Source organism: Diadema antillarum, unplaced genomic scaffold (genome assembly GCF_040938485.1).
Source record: "Diadema antillarum isolate AM-2024a unplaced genomic scaffold, OU_Dant_1.0 seq00000476_RagTag, whole genome shotgun sequence".
NCBI lineage: Eukaryota > Metazoa > Echinodermata > Echinoidea > Diadematoida > Diadematidae > Diadema > Diadema antillarum.
In genome coordinates, this window is record NW_027271443.1 from 1,699,392 (window position 1) to 1,719,895 (window position 20,504).

Sequence of the window (20,504 nt, forward strand, 5' to 3'; positions counted from 1 at the left end):
TTGTTATGTACAAATTAAGGGTAATTTCTCATTTTTTCTGTTGGCAGATTTCTTGGAGCACCCCCTAATTTTGATCCTCATATATATACAAGTGTCTGAGGAAAAAATGACACTTTTGTCCGGCGTGTCACGATTATCAGTATATTTGTCACTAAGCCACCCCACTATTTTGTCTGGTATTCTGTGATCAGGTGCTGCACATTAAAGTCGTTTTCATATATCAAAATGTATGCTTGCAAATAAAACGGGATGAGTGATTACATTTATAAAGATAGATGAATGGATGGTATAGATGTAAATGTATAACCACTGATGACAGGATGTACCGAGTAATCATGACCACACAGTAGGCATATCTGGTATGCTGACAGCAGTTAACATCCAATATTCTCATTTTTGAGAGCTTGGCATTTTGTATTTGGGAATTTTGGTCTTCTTTTGATCTTCTTTGGTCTTTCCAATATGGACGTATTTGCGTCCATCATTCATAGAGGTATAAGCTTTTTGCTTTCTAAAACTTGATAATGCATTTTTACATTTGGAATTAAGGTTTATGATTTCAATAATTGCATCGCAATGATTTCAATACACCTCTGCCCAGTTCGTCCATTTTTTGGTTGTTGTTGTTGTTGTAAGACATCTAAAATAGGTTTAATTTGACCAGTCAGATGAATTCAATTTGCCTCATAGCACTTATTCTTGACAAAACTGCAGAATGACTCATTTTCGTGTGTATTTCTGTGTTTCTTCATTTCAATACATCACAAATCAAATCTTATATACGCTCCTAGTTCTACTTCAATGAACAACACACACACAAACACACACACACACACACACACACACACACACACACACACACACAGGACACAATTACAGTTACAGTGGACTCCCGTTATAACGAAGTCCGCCGCACTCGGGATCAGCAATTTTCTTTCGTTATATCGAAATTTCGTTACAACCGAACAAATAAAAGAAAACAAAGAGCGGAAAATGTGGAGGTCTGAATTTTTACTTCGTTGTAACCGAAATTTCATTATAAGCGTGTTCGTTATGACGGGAGTGCGCTGTACTCCTTAAGCTCAAAAGGATCAAATAATGTCAAAAACATTTCCATATATCTTAGCAGATCAAAAAAAAATTGCTGTGAGATAAATTGCAATATCATTTATTGAAATATTATTTATTGAAAACATCTACGCTTCTGAATCGCTGTAACCCCACTTTCTTACTGCGACTGCAATTTCCGTGGCTTGTTTATAGACACCCCATCTTGGATGACTTCCACGTCAAGGATCTGCCTATTTTTACTGTAATTGAAACTGAAATTTGTTCTGCTTTCAATTTCTCAATCGCAGCCAGAAAGCCTGAGATGTAAATACTGGACAATATTTCAATGTACTACCGTATAGTGAGTTATTCCTCTCTGTCTTGAATTAACAGTCGCATCTAGCTCGCCCAATATTTACAGTGTTCTAGTTCTGTGATTTAACTTGTTTTCTAATTTATTGATGCCGTTTTCCACAGAAGTTCCATGACTCGTGAGGCACGTTGGTTTGTGAGGTGAAGACACACCCGGTACAATCGGAGTCAAAGCAAAAAAATGACGCACTGTTCCCGTCCTTTGAAATAAGATAGGGAACTACAGCACGCTGTATCAGTCTCAAAACTGTTCATGTTTGACTGCTCACATATTGCACATCGAAATGAATTTAAATCAACTGGCTGCCAAGTGATTCGAAGATATTATCACCGCGTGCTCCAGTTTAAAGAGGATGCGTGTAAAAGTTGAGTTGCCATGGTATAGCGTCTTTTTCAGCCACGATTCTAAAACTGCTTCATGTAGCCGGGTATGCAGAGAATGCCGCCGGGAACGGCCGGCCGCCAGGGCCGCTTGCGCCCCGTGATTGTGCGGTTGTAATCCGGTGGTGCCCCGCCGTCAAAGGTGGATACCTGCAAGAAATTGTTGTAAAAAGTGACAGTGCTATGAAATATATTGAATGGTAGGTGATGTCCTGATTCGGAGTGCAAACAGGGGAGGGGGGAGCTCAGAGCTGTACCCCTGGCAGACCACTCCTTTACTGTGTAAACCTGAAACCTACAAGTGACATGAAGGATGTTCTCAAAAAGAATAATCCTTCCTAAACCTCACAACGGAGAGTTATCCAGATCATCACAATTATTTAAGGAGTTATTCCATTACGTACATTTATTATGCCACGTTCAAAATCTTAGGAAATACTTCTTTTGATATTAGAGCTCACGGTCGCTCAGAAATTAACCTTCATTGCCATGATTATTACAAGAACCTAGTACTTAGTAACTTGGATAAGACGGAAGACTTCCCAAGATATTGGAGATCTTCACTATTTACGTTCTGATTATAGTAGTGATAATATTCCTGTTTATGTTACACCATGAATCTACAGGCGACTCCCCTTAAAACGAGGTCCAAAAGGGTTAGAAGATTGGATGCAGAAATGTATTTAAATTTACCGTGTATAATATTTCGCTATGTCTGTAAAGGAGGCTCCTGGAAAGCTACAATATTTTGTCTTCTTTCGCTAAACCGAAATGTCGTTAGCCGAACAGTAATGTAAATCAAGATAAATAGATCCTAATTGCGGATATGAATTCTAACTCCATTGTAGCATGAATTTGAATATATACGTTTTCGTTATGATTGGAGTGCAGTGTTTTACAGTAAATTAAATTCTTTGTTCCTTGACCAAAATGTTGACAAAAATTATGTTTCTCATAATGGGTCTTACATGTCATTTGAATGATATTCATGTAATGTATTCTACAATTTGTTGAAAGCAAATAAACATACAAATACCCTGGTATGGTTGATAAATGAATGAATTGCCTGACTGAAATAAGCAGAACGTATTCAAAGTTAACACAAAGTATTGCACAATGCGGTTTGGGTACCGCTTTCATCGATGGTAATTAATCTTGTAACGCGGGGGGTAAGAGTGCCTAACAGATGATAACTTTTGCCCTGACGTAGCAACGCACCTAGCTCATTGCCTAACCCGTTGGAAGTGCTCTCTTTTTATTCTTTTTTTTAAGTCCCCCCCCCCCCCCCCCACCATAGTTACGGCCTCTATAGGGCTCACACCCATAAATATTTCCCCATAGGGATGTGTGTTAAAAATCAAATTTCAAAAAATTCTGTAAAATAGTTGGGATAAATGAGGTGTTTCAGCTTCACTAACCTGGATAAGTGAGATATACCCTTTCATCCATCAAATTTTCAGGGTGGATTCTTCAGCATGTTCAGTCCAAATTCTGTCCAGGGGTCCGCAAAGCCAGACTACGAGTTCTTGTCACTCAAAAAATCACCCATTTTCCGTACATGTACCCAATGAAATATAGTCCCCTCAAATTCCACCAGAAAAGCTTTCATCTTCCAACCAAAATGCAATTTGTAGAGGAATTCATACTCAATATCTACAGCTATTCAGTTTTTTTGCCAAACTACATCATTGATTTTTGATTAATTTTTTTTCTTCATTTATTTTGGTATCTTTGGTACGAATTTGTGAAGGGGTCTGGGACATTCCACTGTATTTACGGGTGTGAGCCCTATAAGTTACAGTGCTATGAACACCGAAGAAAATGGATTCATCGATACAACACTTAGCTACCGAGTGTGGTACGGACCTGCAGTGTCGTAGAGGGCGCGCTTGCAACAAGCCGTCGTGACGTCTTCCTCGGTGGTCTTGGTTTCCCAATCGGGGTTTTGTCCGGCAACGGATGCTTCAGTATCCCGATACTCTCGTCTGGAAGGATTAAGATGAGATTGATGTTAGTGATGGTTAGGATGATGATGATGATGATGATGATGATAATGATGATGATGATGATGATGATGATGATGATAACACTTGTAATGAACACTACGTGGCGATTGTGACGATGATGTTGGTTATGGAAACGGTGATGATTTAGGTGAATGTGAATTTGACAATGATCTGTGGGATTGAATGTGGTGAACCTGTCACGTGAGAGCTGGCATTGATAATATCACCTTGGTGACGAAAATGATGATGATGGTGATGTTGATGATGATGATGATGATGAAAGTGGTGACTTCCTTGAAGTCAATTTCATTGTGATCGCAAATTAATCCAATACAAAGGGTGTCTTTGACATGTTTGAAACATCATATTGCTCTTGCATTACATTATTTATGTATCTCCAAGAAATTGACATAGTGAAAGAAGCAAAACAACGACAACTAGAAATGAATTCCCATGAATATATCTATCATTTTACAGCTTTCCATGTACCACTACATAGATGACAATTCGAAATGGGATTATGTACCAACATTGATAGAATTTTACATGGTCAAACGTTATTGAAAAAGGAAATCGTTATTTTTTATAATAGTCTTATTGTATTGTTACAGATAGATGGATAAATCCTTCATATTTCTCGGGTTTTTTTTAATTCAAGGAAATATTCATAATGGTAATGTTGACATTCTACGAGGGTTTACTCCGCTTGTGTAGTGGTTAACCCTATCGTAGAATACTGTGTCTGATACGCACCCAGAACTTTCGGAGTGATTCTTCGTTTTCTCGGTACGTACTGGAACGGACTCGACGTTGTCATTAGAGTTGTATGCTGATAGGAGAAAAAAAAACACACACAAAAAATAAAGTAAAGTCAAACCTGTGTTAGCGACTACCTGTCTATAGCGACTACCCGCCATATGCAACCACTCAAAACGATTCCCTTCGAGAGAAAGCATGTTAAAGAACTTGTCTATAGCGGAAACCTGTCTACAATGGTCTATAACGACTACTTTTGTCTCCATTGGGTGGCCGCTATAAACAGGTTTGACTGTAACAAGAGCATTTCTTTCTCTTTTGAAATAATGCCTACATGAGTGACAAGGTCCATTTCCCCACCAAATTTGACCAATGTGTAGAAAAGAAAAGAAAGAAGATAATGGAAGATGTTTCAAGGGTTTTTTATCGCAAAAAGAGCTAATTCCATTTTAGTCAAGTTGAGATATCTGCGCTCAAACATTGCTAACCACCATCAAAAAAAAAAAAAAAAAACGGAGAAAGATAATACAAAAATACGCAATATTCTTCATCACAACTTCGTGCATGCTCGCTGTTATTGTACAAGTTAAAGGGATCGTACAGTTCTTGTTGAGACCTAATTTCAGGTTTCTAACATTTTTAGGTGAAATAATGAGAAATTTCATATGAAATATGAAAGAGCATGCAATTTTATGAGGAATTCAATGTTTATTTGATAAAAATTGGTTTTGAAATGGCCGAGATATCCAAAAAAGAATGATTCTAGTAAAGTGTGGGACCCACACTTTGTAACGATCGCTTTGTTTTACTTTGTTTTTGGATGTTTCAGTTATTCCAAACCCAATTTTCATCAAATAAACTTTGAATTCCTCTTTAAACGGTAGGCTCTGTACTATATCATAGGTGTTTTCTTGGTATCTTGCAAAAATTTAAAAGCCTAATTCTCATCTCAACCAAAACTGTACTATCCCTTTAAGTATCAGATATTTTGTATATGAGCTTACAGATTTACACATTAAAATGTGCGAGATTTATATGATATTGTCAAGGATGTATACATATCGAGCAAGATGCAAACGCATTATACACCTACAGATCAAATACGCAGATCCTGCATAATATTCCACATTAACCACACAACAAGCCAGTTCGGAGATAGCTCATGTTCACATAGGTACAAATGACCTTTCATATTCTCAGTTGGTTAGGCACTTTTAAAACTTAATTCAAAGCAACAAAATGAATCAGCTTGCCCAACATAGCAAATTATGGAAATCGAATTCTAACAAAGATGAACCTGCGTAGATAGAATGGCCAGAATGGTTCGTCGATCAACACTTTGAGAAGCATCCATTTCATTGTGATGTTTTGAATGCATTAACAGACTTTTTCTATTAACATTGCCAAATACCAGGCTTGCTGTCAGGTGGATGTACTGGCAGACATCATTTATAAGGATTACATGAATAATCATAGCATTACAGATGCTTATCTCAGTGAATTTAAAAACCGACCCGTCTCTCAGTACAAATGACCTTTTTCTGCTCATGCTCAAACTGGAACTCCGAACTGGCTTATAGACTGACGTGAATGAGAATTTCTAGAGGCCCACGAGCCTGCGTCAGCACATTGTCTAAGTTGATTAATCAGGCTCTTTCCAAACAATACGGAGCTTGAATATCAACAGTGTGGAGAACGGCTTAAAAGAATCCGTATTCTGGCTCTTAGGTTTTCAGTAGGGGGTGCATGTGTGTATTTACGTTTGTTGGATTTCTTGATTATTGGGCGGGATTTCGTTTGTCAGTTCGTATGTTTTACGTCAGGTTTCATACAATGGTTGTTTGTTTTTACCTTAGCACAAGCAGGTAGCAGACGCTCCTCCTCCTTCGCCTTGTCCAGTACATTCGGTGTGGGTACTAGTGGAAAGAAAGTAAGATGGCGGAGCCATGAAAGAATAGTTCAATTCAATTCGTTTATTCATCTAATTTTCTGATATGAATTTTACAATACGGAAAAAAAAAGATAATCTATCATTTACATATATCTGTGACAATAAAAAAAGAGAACATTTGAATAACGCCAAAAAGGACTTTCACAAAGTTCACAAAGTCTAAATTCAAAACTCACATGCAAATTTAAGCCTTCTTTTCACTTTTTTTTCAACAGAATGTACAAAGAAATGTGAAAAATCTTGCATGCCTGTCATTGAGAATATTCATAGCAAGCCAGGGATAACAACATGTTCATGTCTATATGATCAGTACACACACACACACACACACACACACACACACACACAGAGAGAGACATACAATCGTATTTATACACTCTCCGAAAAAAAAAAAGTGGTGGTATCCACTCAAAAGACTATACCTGTATTATGTGGGTACCTATGAGGGAAGGGGGAAAGTTTTCTTTCACAAACTTTCACAAAGTTTGAAAACAATATGATCAATGAGGTAATCTTTGCTTGCGCAATGTTATCAACACTCCATTAATTTTGCATAATACTTTAGAAGATTGTCTCTTTTTATTTGGTTTTATATATGCGTGTTCTTTCCCTCTATATGGAAAGCAAAACAATATCATGCTGGTCCAGGACAGGGATGTTACTATTATGTTGTTAAAGGGGATGGCTAGTAACTGGTCAGTGGGAATCAGTGGGAATGCCGGGGGATTATTGTTCCAATCCTTGTGGGATTCATTTAAGAGTACATTATATATCTATTGTTGTGTGAAAATTATTTGCTTGAGAATGGTCTCATATTCAAGTAATGTGCAGTTTAATGTTTCCAGGTTAGCATGCCTGTACAGGTTTTCATCAGTTTTCTCCTTTTTATAGATATTTGTATGATCGCAACTGCAAACCTGTTGGCCTATTTAAGCAAACATCTAAGAAAAGTAGATGCAGTGGATAACAGATTCGAATTGGTTCTTTCTAAATCCCTCGGATTGAAAGTCATTCTAATAGATTGTAGTCAGGGACCAATCAAAAATTGCATTGAAAGTTTCAATCGAATAAGACTGGTATAAATTCTGGCTCTATTAGACTGAAAACTTCAATCCAACGTTTGGATTGGTCCCTGACTACAATTAGTTTCAATCTAAGGGATTTAAAGTATTCCTTTCAAGTGTTTGTTAAAATATAACTTTAGTAGTTGCGAACTTAGAAAAATAAAGTAACACATTTTGTCCGGAGGTAACAGTTTTTTCTAATTTGTCTCCCTTTACAAAATAAATTTGTTAAAATCGGGGCAACTGATGATCTGTAAATTTCACAAATTTAGTAATTTGCAAAGGGAGAGGGAGACACATTAACAAAAAGAAAATAACACGTGACCTTTCAACCCACTGAATACCTTTCTTTCGTTAAAAAATGCCTGATTCATTTGTGATATGTTTAATAAAGGAATCTCTAAATGAACTTATTATCTGAGATATGATTTTGATTTGAATCATTCTTTTCATCCTCTTTCTATCATTTTTTCTGTGTTAAAGCGATTTCCACATACTTTGTATAATATCATTTCATTTATTGCATTTCCAACAAAATGCTATAAAAAATGAATTTTTCAGTACACAAATTGTCAAAATTACTCAAAAGGGCCACCGTACAGTAATCAGGAAAATACTGTAAAGTAAGAAACAATAGATGTTGTTACTTTTATGACAAATACGGAATTAAAGATTTTTTTTTTCTATTTTCCTCATCTGAGGTACTTTATTTTTCCACATATCTTCGCATATTTACAATCACATTATCTGCAAGTATCCAAAAGGCATTCAACATAATCATTATGACAGGAAAAAAATAATTGAAGGGTACATCAATGGTACCAACCAAAATAATTGCGTATTCTTCTTAATCCAATATCATCGAATCTCGTTTGGTTGCACTTCAAACTGATATAAAATCTTAATTCCGCTTTCAAATCTTCTATTAAATGATGTACATTGAACAAACATTTGTTTCTTTCATTGCGTTCTCTGACATAATTCCTGTAGACAATGAATTGGGCATAATTCAAAAAAGGTTTACTAATTTCATCTTTTTGTTACCTATATCATGTCCGAGAATAATGACTTTTTCATTGATATCTATCACAAGATCGAAAATATTTCGAATTAAAACCGAAACCACTCTCCAATACATTTTGATTTTTTTTTTTTGCATTTCAAATGACAAGTGGTTTCTTTACAATTACATACAGTACACAGATTATCATTCAAAATTTCCCATTTAAACAAATTGTCTTTACTGGGCAGTATTCGATGAAAAAGCTTAAAATTAAATTGCTTTATTCTGTTATCATTAATCTGATGAAACTTATATTGCAATACCTTTTTCCAATCAAAATCACAATGTAAATTCAAATAACCTTGCCAGAGGTATAAACATGAAGGTTCTTGTTTTTTCTTATGCAAAAATAATCTATAATAATGTTTAGCTGACGTTTTCTGTACACTGATTTTATCACCTGTTGACAACTCAATAGCATCAAATTCTTCTGTGTGCAGCAGTACAGGAGTCTGTATATTATTACGTAACTTGTCTAACCAAAACCTGGGGAATGCTTTTTTTAACTTAGACAATTCAAATGAGGCGAGCAGCTGCCTGTCTCGGAAGGTTTCATTTATGGATGTAACGTCTTTCCACTCCCCATCTTCTATAATCTGTTTCACTGTGATAACATTTTCCTTTATCCAGCTCTGGAAACATAACATTTCGTTGTCATATCTAATATGACTGTTATTCCAAACAACTTCTTTCTTTATATCATTAACATTAAACATGTCTATGTACTTTAACTCAGACCATGAACAGAAAAGGTCAATGTAAAACTCAGGTATTTTTCTCCTTCTGCATATTCTTAATATATCATTTTTCTTGCAATTAAATTTCCAACACAAAGGCATTCCGCCAATTTTCTGGGTCCAATATTGAAATAAAATCTTCCATGACATTTGTTCCTCAGAAAAATACTTCTTAAACCATGATAAACGGAGAGATAAACATTTTGAAAGCAAATCGACCATTTTAAGTCCTCCTCCTGTTTCTGAGTTGCAGCATACGGTGCGTTTTACCTTTTCCCGTTTGGAATTCCATAAAAAAGAATACAGTAATCTATTTACTGACCTAATGATCTTTAAGGGCACAGGTACTGCTGTAGCTGTGTATACTAACTGAGATGTAACTAATTGTTTGATAATGGTCACCTTTCCATACAATGTCAAATTTCTCATTCTCCATAAATCTAGTGTATTTTTTATTTTCCCTATTTTGCCTTCCCAGTTAAGGTCTTCAACTTCTTTATAGCATTTCCCAACATATATACCGAGACATTTTATGGCGTCTTCTGTGAGATTTAATTCTCCAATAGTTTCAATATCTAAGTTCAGTCTCATAAACTGAGATTTTGACCAATTAATTTTTGGGCCAGCATTTTCACCAAAAAATTCTATTTCTTTCATTACTTCTGTGAAGGAATCAACAGAATCAACTAAAATTGTGGTATCGTCAGCAAATTGAATAATTCGAATATCGTTATACTCATTTTCCGATTCAATATTAGGTACTAAAATACCTTTTATTTGAACATTCTGCTTTATCTTTGCTGCTAAAATTTCTGCAACAATGATAAACAAAAGTGCTGATAACGGACATCCTTGCCGCACACCTTTTTTAATAAAAAATTCTTCAGATATCCAACCATAATTCATTACTCTACCATTAGCATTACTATACAACGTTTTGATCCATCTAATGAAAGATTCTTTGAATCTTAGTTCCTTCAACAAACCAAACAAAAAATCATGATTAATAGTATCAAAACCTTTCTTGAAATCCAATGACATAATAATATACGGAATTAAAGATATTAGAAATGGATGGGACTGCTAAACCAATATCCTCATTTACTGATACTCATTAAATGCTCTTTTTCTTTTATTGTCATACTCAGGAAGGGGGGGTGGGGTGTATTTGGATTTTTCTTCAGTAATGTGAAGCATACTCTTACCTATTCCAGACGCGGCCAGGCTCTTGTTCTTGTTGCAGCCGAAGCGAGTGGCGCGCCCCGGTGTGGCCGGCGGTAGCTTGAACTGTGACTTCATGAGGGACTGCATGATGTGGGTGCTGGAACTCGAAGGATCCCCGTGTGTGATGATTGTCTTCACAGTACAAACGGGCTGGAATCACGGCAAAACGGCAGGACAAGAAGCAATGAATATACTACAGAGAAAAGGGGATTTATGCAGTGCGAGATCTATATGAGATACAGCTGGTAATAACAGACAAATATATAGTAGTAGCAGTAGTAGTAGTAGTAGTAGTAATAGTAGTAGTAGTAGTGTATAGCACTAGTATAGTAATAGTATAGTTAAGTAGTAACAGTAGTAAATAAGTTGTAGTAGTAGTGGTGCAGTAGTAGTAGTAGTAGTAATTGTGTTGTTGTTGTATGACAGTAATAAGTAGGAGTATATAGTAGCATAGTGTATAGTAGTAGTAGTAGTAGTAATAAATGTAGTAATAGTATAGTTGTAGTAGTAGAAGTAGAATAAGTAGTTGGATGAGGGGTATAGGATTAGTAACAACGGCAATAGCAATGGCAATATAAGTTAGAGAAGTATAGTCGTAAGAGGGGAAAAAACATAAAAACAGAAAAAGGGTACCAAAATAAACCAAACACACACCATGTTTGAGTACCAACAGTCTTAATGCAAAAACGGACTAAACCTATAAACCTTGAAGACAAGTACACTGCAAAAAGTCCGGTGTTAGATATGAAATACCGAGCTGGTGTTAAATTTCCGGTGCTCATTCATGGTGTAAGATTAACACCTCCGGGTGTCATTTCAAAATTAAAAATTGTTTTTTGAATAGTTTCTTAGTTACTGCACTTCTTGTTAATTTTGAACTTCAACAAAACGATAAAGAACTTTCCGATAAAGTAACACCAGTTGGCGTGGTCCCCTATTGAAGCTGAACGGGTGTTATACCATTGAAATTAACACCACTAATATCAAATCAACACCATGCGGTGTCATTATTGAATCAACTCTTGCACAGTGCCAAAAATATCACCAGCCACAGTGTCAAATCAACACCACGAAGTGCCAGGCGAACACTTTTTAACACCGTCACAATACATTTCAACACCTGTAGGTGTGGTCCTCTATTGAAGTTTGATCGGTGTTAGATTTAACACCCATGGTGTTAAATCTAACACCGATGTTTTTACAGTGTAAGTTCATCAATCTCAGAAAATTTTAAGAAGATAGTAAAATTAACATACATGTACTTAACTCCTTGGTGCAATGTACATGATATTGCCTATTAAATAATTATTCTCTCGTGATATTGCCCTACCTCGTTGGTGAGCCTGCGTAGATGGGCAACATGCTTGGGATGTGGTTTGTTCTTTCGATGACTCGAGGTAGGCCGTTTCTGCCTTAGGATGATGGCCTTCGGTGTGTAATCTATCTGGTAGTTGGTTAGCTCAGGAATCCATCCGGACGCCACATCACCAATGACACTACATCGAGAATGCCAATATAGAATCATATTTTAAGATAATTTCATTTGTGCTGTAATTTATCCGGGGCCACCTTCCCAACTGCGATCTGCTTATGACGATGGTCCCTTGCATTTCCAATTTCATATGATATTGTACATACACATTCAATTCAACATGTTCAATACGAACGGTTCCTTATCGTACAATTTTATTTCAATTTGATATTGTTGTACATAATTTTCACTATTCGTTTTTATTACACAATCGTACCTAAAAATCGTTCGCAAAATTCATTTGATTAATGATACATCGTCAGATTTTGTTATACATTATAATGAAAACGGAAAGAAGAAATAAACTGAACTGAACTGTAGTCATAGAAACAAAGATAAAACGAAGCGAATATACATCCTCTATACGGTTACTTTCACTTCATTTCATTTCATTTTATTTCGGGTTTTATTTTTTGTTTCCGACAAAAACTTATTTTCATTGCATTAAGTCATTTGAATAATCAAGACTCAAGACTTACACAACAATGACATCAAGGATAATACGGTAAACTGAAATACGATCCATGTTTTACTTTCATGACAAATACATGATCAAAACTGTTGGAAACGGAGGGGAATTCTAAAAACTGTGAAACTGTGAAAACCTTCTTACGGCCTATTTGGTCTGAAGCATAGGGATAGTAATAGAGACCTCCATCATAATGAAGAGGTTTATCGCAAAATAGTCTCAGCGCCATCTTAAAACATTTCAAAGTAAGTCCGTCATCAGATTTAACGTTTCCAGTAATACCTCACGTGTAACATAACTTTATTTTTATATCATTTAATATTGGTATAATGCATGTCTTTGAATTCAAAACCAATTTATATACGACACATCCGTAATATTCTATGACTTGATATGTTTTAAAAGTATGCTTATAACTTTCAAAACAGACCAGCTAAAAAACTACAACTAATTCTAGTTATACATAGGTAGCTTGCTCGGCTTTCAAGCTGATATGATTTTGATAGTGTTAACCATAATTACTTACCGCCCACGGGTGTTGATAAAACTCGAGGTCGGAGAATTCGTTGAATCTGGAAGTGATATTCCAGCGCTTGCCATTATTCTTTATTTCTTTATCACTCTCCCAAGTCTAACTTATTTCCCCTTATATTTTTGAACGTCATTTGCGGATCCGCCTTCCGGAGTGTCTAATCTGTCATGATTTTTTTAAGTAATGGCACCTGTCCATTCTGTACGGAGAGAACTGGTTGCCATGGCATACCATTATACGCGCCCTGTGCACAACAGGGTATGCGCAGCGCGTGTCATTGTACTGTTCACGGTTATGACGCAGTTGATGCGTCATAAGCAACTGCGCGCTTGCGTCACAATAGAGTGCTTGCTAGATTTCGAATCTCAAAGGGGTATGATCTCGTGACATTCGACACATTTCAAATCGACCACTAGGCAATATTGCAAATACTAAAGTACGATATTTCATAATCCAGATAATGAGAGGTTCAAATACAGCTAACAACTGGTGGGACAGTCGATAGTGAAAGCTGACCATAATGGCAAAAGAAAAAAAAAATGGGTGATTAGTTAAAAACAAGATTTCCCTGAAGCCGTGAAATAAGAATAACAGACTCTAAAACAAATAAATTATATCCTTATTCATCTTTACACTTTCTTGCAAAACCAATTTGCTTTTTATAGGCCTTGAGGTATACGTATTGTTACGGTCAAGTTCACACAAATGAATGCAAGGCGGTCTCAGTGAATTGAAATGAACAAATCTTCCGGATCTTTATTAGGAATTTACTTAACAATCAGTTTCCAACCAGAATAATGACAATTGTTCAAAACATTATAGCGAAATTAACCATAACAATTGAATGTTAGATCGGATCGTTTCAACAAAAGATAACTTGATTAACTTTAAGTTAATCAAAGACAAATTATGTGATACCTGGCCAGGGTTTTACCCTAACAGAACCAACGTCGGGGCCCAACTCATCTGCGACGTGACGGGGAGGCGACGCCAGACGCTATCATATCACGTGGAGAACGCGTCGTTGTCCATACACGGGGACGTCGTCGAATCGGCAGGCGACGCTATCTCACTCAGGTCAGCTTGCAGCTCCGCGACTACGCCGGGCAGAAGGGCGTTGGCCGCCAGGTGCGCGTTGCCACTCACACAGTCTCGACGCCCTGGATCGACCTCGGCGTGACTCCCACTAGTCGCCGTGTAGCAATCACAGGAATCACAGGTGGGCGTTGGCTCCAGACCGCCTGGTGGTTCGCCTGGCCAAGTCAACGAAAACTTATCGACGCCGTCGTTGTCGAAGGAAAACGGGCAAGAAGCAGGTTGACTTCTCCTGGATTACCCTGCTGTTTAGTACTTTAACTCAGTCTGCAGAACACTTAGCTTAGGGAAAGCAATTTCTCCCAAGACCGTGGACGGGACGTTGAGAAAGTTATAACGGTCCTTGTCGACTGACGCGACCAATGCATTTTTAACATGAGCATTATTACATACATGGAAAATTCCGTCAGGCACGCCCAGCTTAATAATTCATAACATTAAACTCAACCTGGGCGAAGTGTGTAAGGCTGCGGTTCGAAACGAATGACTCAAAAGGAGATTACGTAATCGGTGGTGTTTACAAACATTCGCGATCGTGCACGTGTAATCGCATACACATGATCATAAAACATGAAGACCACATTGTTAAGTGATTACATGGGCAAATTCGTAACAGGATATATGTGTGTGTGTGTGTGTGTGTGTGTGTGTATAAGCAATATCTGTATATGTATACAAGTCTGTGTGTGTGTGTGTGTGTGTGTGTACGTTTTGTGTTCGTGTGTCTACTAAGTATCCTGTTTCACATGAAGATTTTCTTGTTTTTATACAGGGCCTACTCGAGTATTTGGCATAGAAGTCTGAATTAAATGGAGTAAGGTTAGGGCTTAGAGCAACAAGAAATTATCTTTATTGTTCAAACAACGTATTATTTAAAGGCATTATTTACCATTTGCAAATGAAAATAGAAACCCGGCCTTAGTGTTTCAAAACAGTTCTTAAATGTGAGTTAGAGACTGCAACAACCGATAATGTTAATCAGTACAATCAATGTAAAGTATTGTTAAACATACAAAATGTGAATGATTACAATGAAATTGTCTCTAGAATAAAGGGGTCTACAGCTATGGTTTGTTGAGAAAAATAGTGATAAATCATTATATTTTAGGCTTTGTTTTTATATAGTAAGATTTTTGTAATACAGCTGATCTTCACATGTTCATCAAACGTGATAATTTTAACAGCTTCTAAATGACTGTTTTCAATGATAAACAATACATGTACCTTCAAGTATAATATTCCAAGACAGAATCATCTTCACAAGTTTTTCCTCTCATCTTCAAAATCAACCACAACCTTGCATCACTCTACTTTCAAGACCTTGCTTCTCTCCGCCCTGCCTCCACACTCGTCCCTCCACAACCCAGGCACGTTCATTCCGCCACTACTATACTACCCATCTCCACTTATCCCTTGGACCTCCTACCATCACACGTTATCGAGATCCTTTCTCCCCGACCAGCATGACCAGTCCATGCACCCAGAGTCAGCTATGTTATGTCATATCTAGACAAGACTTCATTCCCCACGACATACCCACTGAACTCTACAATGGCGCCATTTGAGACTCCAATGTTCACCACAGTGACGAACGCACGCAATGATCATATACATCTTACCCTAACTATGGAACAATCTCCCCTTCAACATCCGACAGGCCGATACTTTAGAATCATTGAAGTCACTCCTTTTGCAGGAAGTGTTATAATATGTGCTAAGTCAGTAGTAGTAGTAGTAGTAGTTGTTGTTGTTGTTGTTACTGCTGTCGTTGTTGCTGTAATTGTTGTTATACGTTATTGTCTATTGTAGTTATATGTGGTTGAACTTGTTCACTGATCTTTTTTTTTTCTTTCTTTTTTGGTTGTTGTTCTAATTTCACTCGTTCTTTATTTTTGCTTGCCGTTCACCGTTTTGAGATTCCGAAGAAGATATAAGGTGCAGGCCCCGCTCAATAATTGTTTACCTACTGGTCTTATAGGTTAAAAAATAAGTAGGCCTACATCTATAGAGGCACACGCCAGGCACTACGTGCACCATTGTGGTGGGAATTTGAGTCTCAAATGGCGCCATAATAGTGTTCAGTGGGTAGATCTTGGGGAATGAAGTCTTGTCTGGATATCACATAATATAGCTGGCTCTTGGTGCATGCACAGCTCATCCTAGTCAGGGAGGAAGGCCTGGAACCTCGGTTTTCCTTTTGATCCCCTGGCAACCAGCGGTATGCACCTAGAATCACCACATTCCTTATATCATGTAATAGTAATGGTAACAACAACAACAATGATAATAATAATAATAATAATAATAATAATATGCAACACTTGTAATGCGCCGGTATCCATCATGAATACACGTGTAGATGCTCATGGCGCAAGAAAGAGAGGCAGAAAGAAAATACCAGTGAAAAAGATGTAATATGATTTTCTGTATGTATTTTCTGTTGAATTGCCAAAATTAATAATGATAGTAGATAATGATAACGATAGCGAAATGCTATATTGTATGAGATGTGATTGGGAAGTAAAAAGCATTTTCAAGACTAGCGTAATAATTTCACTTGAATTCTTTCTTACCGTACTTCTAATAACACAATACAAGAAATTTCATGAAGAATCGCCATATTCTCTTTTGAAAATCATATAACATAACAGTTTATTTTGGATATCTTCGCCACACTAACGTGACCAATGCAGGTAGTTGTAGTTTTTGTCCTTTTGATCGTGATGATTTACAAACATGGCCATGGACCAGTCAAGAGGCTAACATACTGAAAATTTTGAAATTAATTCTTTAACCGGGAAGCAACCATGTTAAACAACGAAACTACGGGCGTATGATAATGTTATAACCAAACACTAGTACACACACAAGCACACACAAACACTAACAACACAATTGCAATAAGACAATGCCCTTTAAATCATCAAGTTGTTTAAATATGAATATTAGATCAAAGTTCTAATGCAATTCATCGAAAACTTCTTAATAACATTCACACAAAAAAGTTAAGTATCCCTATTTTGCTTTTCTTACTCCAGAATTCTGGCGCTGTTTTGAGTATCTATTTCTCATGCCAAGTTGTGACATCGGCCCTGGACTCACGGGTGTGTCGATGGTAAGAGCCTTATTGCATGGGTATCATGTCACGAAGAAAAGACTCGCTCGATAAACAAACAAACCAACACAACGCTAAATATTAAAATCCAGAAATGACTAAATAAACATGAAATCAGTAACACCGGGCACAGAAAGGAATCCGTACTTCCCAGCTACTTGAGAAAATCCTTTTTAGTCATCCCCGGGCCTGTTCAGACACTGACTGATCCTGGCCCAGTAGGAGACGGTCTGCGGCATCTGTGGCCCATTGGGACCGCCCTTAAAGAGCCGGGAGTAGAATTGGCACTTGGCGTTGATGCCCGAACCCTTTCCCGGTGGTGGTTGAAAACGGCCCACGTAAGCATGCACAACTCGCTTGCTACACTCCACATCCGACGCGCAGGTTTCGAATGCTAAGCAAAGCGAGAGAAAAACAAGATGACTTGTTCACCTCGTTACAGATCTAGGCCAAAACATTCTTTTTTTTTAAAGTTCACTACAGACAAAGTATAGTATTCCTACGACACACAGAAAACAAGGAAAAGTAGAAATTACGCGGTGCGTAATATATGTCCCCGCCGGAAGTAGCATTTTGTAACAAAATGTACAATACAGGTCAAAAAATCAAGGTCAAAGGTCAAAATTCTGTGTAGAAGTGTTGAAGCCCTCACCTAGTGCCATCACATAAAGCAAACGGAATCGAAATCGGGTTAGAAATGGCGAAGGAGTAGCATTTTGTAGCAAAATGTACAATACAGGTCAAAAAATCAAGGTCAAAGGTCAAAGAAGTCAAAGGTCAAAATTCTGTGTAGAAGTGTTGAAGCCCTCACCTAGTGCCATCACATAAAGCAAACGGAATCGAAATCGGGTTAGAAATGGCGAAGGAGTAGCACTTTGTAGCAAAATGTACAATACAGGTCAAAAAATCAAGGTCAAAGGTCAAAGAAGTCAAAGGTCAAAATTCTGTGTAGAAGTTTTGAAGCCCTCACCTAGTGCCATCACATAAAGCAAACGGAATCGAAATCGGGTTAGAAATGGCGAAGGAGTAGCATTTTGTAGCCAAATGTACAATACAGGTCAAAAATCAAGGTCAAAGGTCAAAGAAGTCAAAGGTCAAAATTCTGCGTAGAAGTTTTGAAGCCCTCACCTAGTGCCATCACATAAAGCAAACGGAATCGAAATCGGGTTAGAAATGGCGAAGGAGTAGCATTTTGTAGCCAAATGTACAATACAGGTCAAAAGTCAAGGTCAAAGGTCAAAGAAGTCAAAGGTCAAAATTCTGTGTAGAAGTTTTGAAGCCCTCACCTAGTGCCATCGCATAAAGCAAACGGAATCGAAATCGGGTTAGAAATGGCGAAGGAGTAGCATTTTGTAGCAAAATGTACAATATAGGTCAAAGGTCAAGGTCAAAGGTCACGACTGAAATTCTGTGTAGAAGTTTCAAAGCTCCCATGTAGTGCTATCATATAAAGCAAACAGAATCAAAATTGGCTCATAAATGACAGAGAAGTAGCAAATTGAAGATTTTGATCACACACGGACGCACACACGGACGGACACACGGACACACGGACGGACGGACGGACACACGGACACACACACTTACGGAGCCCGTTTCATAGTCCCCTGCTCGAACTCGTTCGGCGGGGACAAAAAAACCGAAAGAAAAACTGTAATGAAAGAAATAATGAATGAATTAATTTACTAATTTATGAATTGATTAATTAATGGATTTATGAATTGATTAATTGGTTCATATTATATAAGAATTCCCACACGCAATCAAATCATTAAATTGAGCAGAATAAAGTGGATACACAAGATCGAATTAAAGTTTAAATAAAATACAATTGTGCACAGGATCATAATAGACGCGCGTTTCACCAAGGATTACTCCCACAGAGTATCTCTGCGGTCATTCCCTATCTGACTTGCTACGCATCCGCGTCCAAAGGGGACAATGAATTTAAAAGTATTTACTTCTAGACTGGTTAGGCGTCGATTTCTTCCATAAGAAAAAAAGGAGTACGTGCATTTATTCTCCTTCTATTGCAAGTTAGGATTCCTATTAACAAATTAGATTGTAGACATTCACTTCTTTACTTTCACGTGGATTCTACATTATAGTAGATCATAGTCTAAGTTGCAACAATCTTCAAGTTTGACGGAGGCAAACTGAACTAGAAGAAAAAGAAGAAAACCCAACATATGTTTTTTTTTTATTTCGTATTGTATTGCAGCAAAGTTTTATTCATTTTGCATTTTCTGTGATTGTTTTGTTTTGTTTTTTGTCTTTGTATAATAACGATTTTTTTTTTTTTTAGTAAGCTGTGTTTTAGAGGTGTGACGCCATTTCTGAAGAGTGTGGACAGGGTTTGGCAACATATTACTCTGAGAAAAATACCCCTCCCCCCCCCCCCCCCCCCCCCCCCCCCGCGGATTACGACAGGGCACAACACTTTCATCTGTAACATTACAACTTGTCTAAGTACGGGATTAAAAGACATTTAGATGTTTTCTTTCTGTGAAAATATGAATCGGTACCAACGAAACAATTTGGAGCGCTTACAGCTTCCTACGTCCTCGCCGGATTCGTGGGCCAACTTCCACTGATGAAAGTTGACTCCCATCGGTCCACAAGGAAGGTTCTTGTAAGTCGACTGGCACCGGGGAAACGGGGGGTTGCACTCCGTCTCAACCTCGCATATGCACTGGAGACATTTCTCGGGAACCAATGGTTCTGAAACGATGAATTCATAGATATAAACAGAAAACAAGAGATTGATTAACGTGATCTCACCTCGTAAAGGAAATTGAAAATTACTGGCACAACTGTGAGCAAATATCTAACAACATTACAACTAGATCTTGGCCATTATGCTTCTATAAAGGCAATCCTAGTTGTATAGAATCCTACTTATATCAAGGCCTACACTAGAGTCTAGATTCTAAGCCTAGAGGGTCTAGTCTACTCCTGATCATATAATCATCGACAAGTTCCCACTAATCGTTATAGACATCTAATTTTCTAGATCCCAGGTCCCCCTGGATTATACAACTTGCAAGTACGACCACTACTAGGACCTCTCTAGCCTGGGCCCTAGGACTGGGCCCTACTTCTGAAGTTCTACTAGTAGGCTTACTATACACAACCCAGTCGCTGTACATGGTATGTCG

At 37.5% G+C, this 20,504-nt stretch overlaps 1 protein-coding gene across 1 annotated transcript; it reads right to left on the reverse strand.

Moving 5' to 3' along the window:
- Nucleotides 1-1,827: 1,827 nt before the first annotated feature.
- On the reverse strand, nt 1,828-13,204 carry LOC139733456 (uncharacterized). The gene is made up of 7 exons (XM_071644273.1): nt 13,131-13,204; nt 11,935-12,100; nt 10,586-10,754; nt 6,417-6,481; nt 4,563-4,638; nt 3,670-3,788; nt 1,828-1,953 (listed from the first exon to the last, which is right to left on the reverse strand). Exons 1-7 carry the CDS (start codon nt 13,202-13,204, stop codon nt 1,828-1,830), a joined length of 795 nt encoding a protein of 264 aa, XP_071500374.1.
- Nucleotides 13,205-20,504: the final 7,300 nt, after the last annotated feature.

Coding starts and splice junctions, on each gene's coding strand:
- LOC139733456 (XM_071644273.1), bottom strand. CDS start 13,204: ATGGCAAGCGCTGGAATATCACTTCCAGATTCAACGAATTCTCCGACC. Junction 12,101..13,130: donor TTTATCAACACCCGTGGGCG/GTAAGTAATTAT, acceptor TTCTCGATGTAG/TGTCATTGGTGATGTGGCGT. Junction 4,639..6,416: donor TGCTACCTGCTTGTGCTAAG/GTAAAAACAAAC, acceptor TTCTCCTATCAG/CATACAACTCTAATGACAAC.